This window comes from Kryptolebias marmoratus, linkage group LG7, assembly GCF_001649575.2.
Source record: "Kryptolebias marmoratus isolate JLee-2015 linkage group LG7, ASM164957v2, whole genome shotgun sequence".
In the NCBI taxonomy this organism is placed as follows: Eukaryota; Metazoa; Chordata; class Actinopteri; order Cyprinodontiformes; family Rivulidae; genus Kryptolebias; species Kryptolebias marmoratus.
The window spans coordinates 20,842,925-20,847,799 of record NC_051436.1 but is presented as its reverse complement, the minus strand read 5'-3'; the positions used below and the strand labels follow the sequence as shown (position 1 = coordinate 20,847,799).

The 4,875-nt window shown below is 41.4% G+C and overlaps 1 protein-coding gene across 1 annotated transcript in view; it reads left to right on the top strand.

Moving 5' to 3' along the window:
- The window catches only part of tfr2 (transferrin receptor 2), a 15,231-nt gene that overhangs the window by 7,782 nt on the left and 2,574 nt on the right, over positions 1–4,875 (top strand). Inside the window, exons 15-18 of the mRNA XM_017432018.3 lie at positions 486–556; positions 648–732; positions 3,768–3,992; positions 4,086–4,226. Coding sequence (XP_017287507.1) covers positions 486–556; positions 648–732; positions 3,768–3,992; positions 4,086–4,226 — 522 coding nt within the window. The remainder of the gene's footprint in view (positions 1–485; positions 557–647; positions 733–3,767; positions 3,993–4,085; positions 4,227–4,875) is intronic.

Below are 4,875 nucleotides of genomic sequence, written 5' to 3'. Positions count from 1 at the left end.
CCAGACAGTGGATGCCCTTTGTGAAGCCATCTTCAACACTTGGAGCAACGTTCCCACTAGCCTCCTGGAAACACTTGTTTGAAGTCATCAACAAGAATGGTGGAGCTACTCATTACTGAGTCCTTTTTTATGACACTTTGATTTCTGTTTTGGGGGGTTTTCGGGTCTTTTTGAGCTATGGTCTTAAACTTTTGATCAGCGGAAAAAATCATGTTTGAGTGTAAATACAGTTTTCAATTAATTCTCTGCTCAAAGGTTTTTGTCTCTTACGCTGATTTCTTCTTTTAACATTGTGAAGCTCTACTTAGAACCTTCTTAAGATCCAATAGTGCAAAATGCAAATTCTTGCAATTTTTTGACTGGTCTTAAGATTTTGATCAGGAGGAGGAGGTATCTGAAATTGATCAAATTTAAGAGCTGCAACTTTAGTGTCTATGGATCCATGTGTCAACTGTACATGAGTAGTTGTTTTTTTTGTGTTTTAGGTGGAGCATCCCAAACATGCAGGTCAGACCATCTACAGCCAGGCTGAGAAGGATGGAGGTAGCTGGAGGATGTGAGAAAGCACATATGATCATACTGTATAACACACACAGTTTGGATGTGATGTTCATGACTGATAATATCATGCTGCTGTTTTCCCTCAGTATAAAACCTCTGTATTTGAACAGTGGAGCCTACAGTTTCACTGCATTTGCAGGAGTTCCAGCCATGGAGCTCAGATTCACTGAGGTATAATTTAATGCATTTAAATAATTCAGCACACACAAGTGAGATACTATCATTTTACATCATGCAATAGGGGTGTAATAGCAACCTCATTAAGTTTCTGTGGCAATATATAGGTTCAGAGTTAGGTTGCAGCCTGATGCTATAATTATGTAAAATTCTTTTTTTTTTTTTTTTTTTGCTCATTGTACTCTCACCATATCAAGGTGAAAACAAAATTTATTGTTTTTAATAAATAAATAAATATCAAATTTGCATAAGTATTCAGACAATTTAAACAACATATGCAGTTTAGGGCAGTGCAGTAGTTAGAGCTGTCCTCTCACAGCAGGTTTAATACCTTGTGGGGGCCTTTCTGGGTTGGATTTGCATGTTCTCCCCATGATTGCATTGGTTTTCTCCAGGTACTCTGGTCTCCTCCTACAGACCAAAAACATGCATTTTAGGTTAATTGGTAACTTTAAATTGTCACTAGGTATGAGTGTTGAGCCTCAGTGGTTGTCTGTCTTGTATGCATGTGGCTCTGTGATAGACTGGCGACTTGTACAGAGTGTACCCCACCTTTCGTCCAGTGGCCATTGGAGATAAGCACCAGCTGTCCACAACCCTAAAGGGAAAAGCTGGAAAAGAAAATGGATGAATGAATGGATTTGAAATGGATTAACTCAGGTGCTTCATATTCCTCATGACTGCTGCTGAGATATTTCTACACCTTGATTTGATTCTACCTGTGTCGTGGTTTTAGGTAGTTTTTTGACCCACATGCAAAATCACATAAGGTTTGCCACAAATAAAGATTTTCTTTAGTAGTGTATTGAGTAGATCAGAGCAGCTTCTGTGCTCTGTATTCTACAATGTCTGAAGGAGAGGAAAGGCTGTTAGCGGCAGTGAGAGGAAAAACCAGAATAGCTAAGGTAAATGTGAGAAGATACAGCAAATTCTGGAGTTTGAGTGTTTTGGCAGAATTGGGGGAGTTATCTGGGACCCTGGTGTTTGTCTGGAAGGATGACAGAGTGTCTAAGTTATGAGTACCAGGTAAGCTTGCGTAGCAATTGAAACTGTGTGTTCTGCTCTGGATGAAGAGAACAGAGGATTAAGGAGAGTGGGCAGGCAGGTTATCACCGGAGGCAGAGGACACTTGTGGAACAGATGGATTCTCTTAAAGGTAGTCTGTAACTGAGATTCTGACTTGAGCAACCCAGGGTTTGAGTGGAGGTCAATGGAAGCTTCTACCAAGAAGGCACAGACGACATGAGAAATGAAGGAAAACTCAGGTGATGTGAGAACCTAATGTGAATAAACTGTCACTACAAACATGAATAGCTGGCAAAATATCAGAGAATGTTTCTCAGAGGGCTTAACTTTACAACTATGGCTGATCATCAGGCGAAGTGTGGTTGTCCAGCAGCTTCCTAAATTCCCAGCCACAGAATGAGGAAATCCGAGGCAGGTGTGCAGTCTGCAACAGGTGGCCATACTCTTGAGCAAAGATCCTCTAATAAGATCTTACACACACACACACACAAACTCACAACCACACTACCAAGTTCCTGACAACCTTTGGTAAATCAAATTAATTGGATCAGCCAGGGAATCTGGTTCATGCCATGGCTAATATTGTCATGACCTTAGCTAATAATTTGGCCCACATGCAGATCACACTCGGGAGACAGAAACAGGTTTAGAAAACGTTTATTATAATAGATTATGGACGTGGATGGAACAGGAGCCGGGAACCCTGGAACTGGTCCTTGGCAGAACAGAGGACAGCTTGGTTAGTTGTATTTGACAGTGGAATGAATGATAGACTCTGACGTTTAAGGCTTACAGATGAGTAGGAAGTCTTCCGCCAGGGAGAGATGACCAAGGTCTGGGGAAAATACCTTTTTGAGGTTGCGTGAATGGGTCTTAGCTGTCTAGTGGTGGCGTCCTGGTGGCTTGGAGGGTGAGCAGGGTTCGGTCTGGGGAAGCGATCTAGTCTGCTGCCAGTGGCAAAGCCTCAGAGGGAAAAACAGCTCTCAGCTCTTCTTAGTACAAACTGTGGCTTGACTTGAAGTTGCAAGGTTTCTTTCTTAACCAGGAAATATACATGGGAGTAATCTTAAGGTGGTGAGAGCTTGAGGCAGGAGGTAACAAAACGTACCACATGAGTCAACACTCTGACGGGGAAGTGCTGGCAGCAACACCCTTTATGCCTCCCCCTTGATGAGCTCATAATAAGAGACACTTATTAAAACGAGCTACCTGGAGACCAGATGTCACCTATTGGGAAAAGGGGAGGAGCAGCAGCCAAGAAACAACACAGAAGCTCCCAGAACCCTGACAGATATGCTGCTTGAAATGGAGTGCTAATGCTGCTAACACATCACCCTGGTGATCATCCAGGGAGAGGAATGCGATGGGGAGAAAACTTTTAAATGTTGTATGAACTTTTATTTAAGATTTAAGTTTAAAGGTCTTCATGGCTCACCAGCAAAGGCATAAAAAATACTGCTGTTTTGAAAGTTTATGATGAAGTCGATCTAAGATTAAAGTTTGATTATGGAGTGAAATCAAATATCTGAGAGGAATCATGATGCAGTGTGGTTTCAATTTCCCACTTCACCATCTGTGTCGCCAGTTTCCTGTCTCCAAAACAAGCGTATATGGTACACATGGCTTAGAGTTTACGTGAGGGACTTCTCATTTACCTGTCAAGTTTGTGTTTTATAGATCACAAACTTTTCATGGAAAGTGAATGAATACTTGTGTAAATGTGATATTTCTTTTTTTGTTACTAAATAAAACAAAAATACAGTTATCATTTTGTAAGTTTGGTGCACTGAGTTTAAACATCAGACTGCAGCATGACAAAATTGCAAAAAGTGAAGTGGTTCGGAATACTTTCTTAACCCACTGCATATAAACTAATAACAATTGAATTCATGCTATATCTTAATATGTAATGTCATAATGTCCCATGAAAAGAAAGAATATTACATTATGTCATGTTGCTCCATTTTGTGTAACAACTTGTCATCATTTGTTTGTGGGTCCAGGAGCGAGCATACCCTTTCGTCAACACGCCAATGGACAGTGTCTCCCGACTGCAGGAAGTTCTGGGGGGTCGTCTGGGGGTTACTGGGCGAAGCCTGGGGGAGCTGGTAGGGGAAATGGTGCTGCGATTGGTCCATGACCACATCTTACCTTTACGCATTACTTCCTATGCCCAGTCAGTGTTGTTGTTCAGCGCTCAGCTCAACAAACACTCAGCCGAGCTGCAGGTAACTCACCTAAACAACTTTCTTTACTACAGATGTTTCGGTGGTGTGATCTCACAGTAAATCCTTGGCCTTTCTTCCTCTGTGTGTCTTTAGTCCAGAGGTCTTTCTCCTCAGTGGCTGTTCAGTGCTAGAGGAGACTACAGTCGAGCTGCAGAGATGCTGCAGAGAGGCATTGACTACAGTGACCTGCACGATCCCTCTACTGCACGCCTCTACAACACCCGCATCATGAAGGTAGGAGTACTGCAAACTATTCAAACGTCATTACAATTTTTGCATCATGAAGTATTAGTCTTACAAAACAAAATATTACTACAACACCTTCATTATTTAGGTACGAGTGCTAGAAACTGTTCAGTTCTTAGGGCAAAAACAGCATGATGATGATTCAGGAACTAAAAATTATTCAATAATTATTGTAATATATACATCATAAGCATAAAAGTACTTCAAATCATTTAGTCATTACTACAATATCTGCATCACAAAGACAAATTATACAAACCCATAAAGCATTACTATAGCACCTGCATCAAAAAGAATACGTTTTACAAAGTAAACAGTCATTGAAGCATATAAATGATGAAAGTCTCATAGTTGCAGGTTACTTATGCATTGGACAAGGAGTGTCTGGCAAGAAATTTTGCCCAAACACCTATGGCCAGGGGTGGAAATTAGCACCCGCCACCGGCCAAATGCGGGTAAATATTTGAAGTGGCGGGTGAATTTGATCAACACACACGCCACTGTGGCGGGTTGGCAATTTGAACAGAAAATGTATTATCTGTCCTCTTGACATGTAGGGGGCAGTAATGTGCTCGAGTTGCTGCTAAATGCAAGAAGGAGAAAAGTTTAGCAGACACTCTTTACCAGTTGGTGGCGG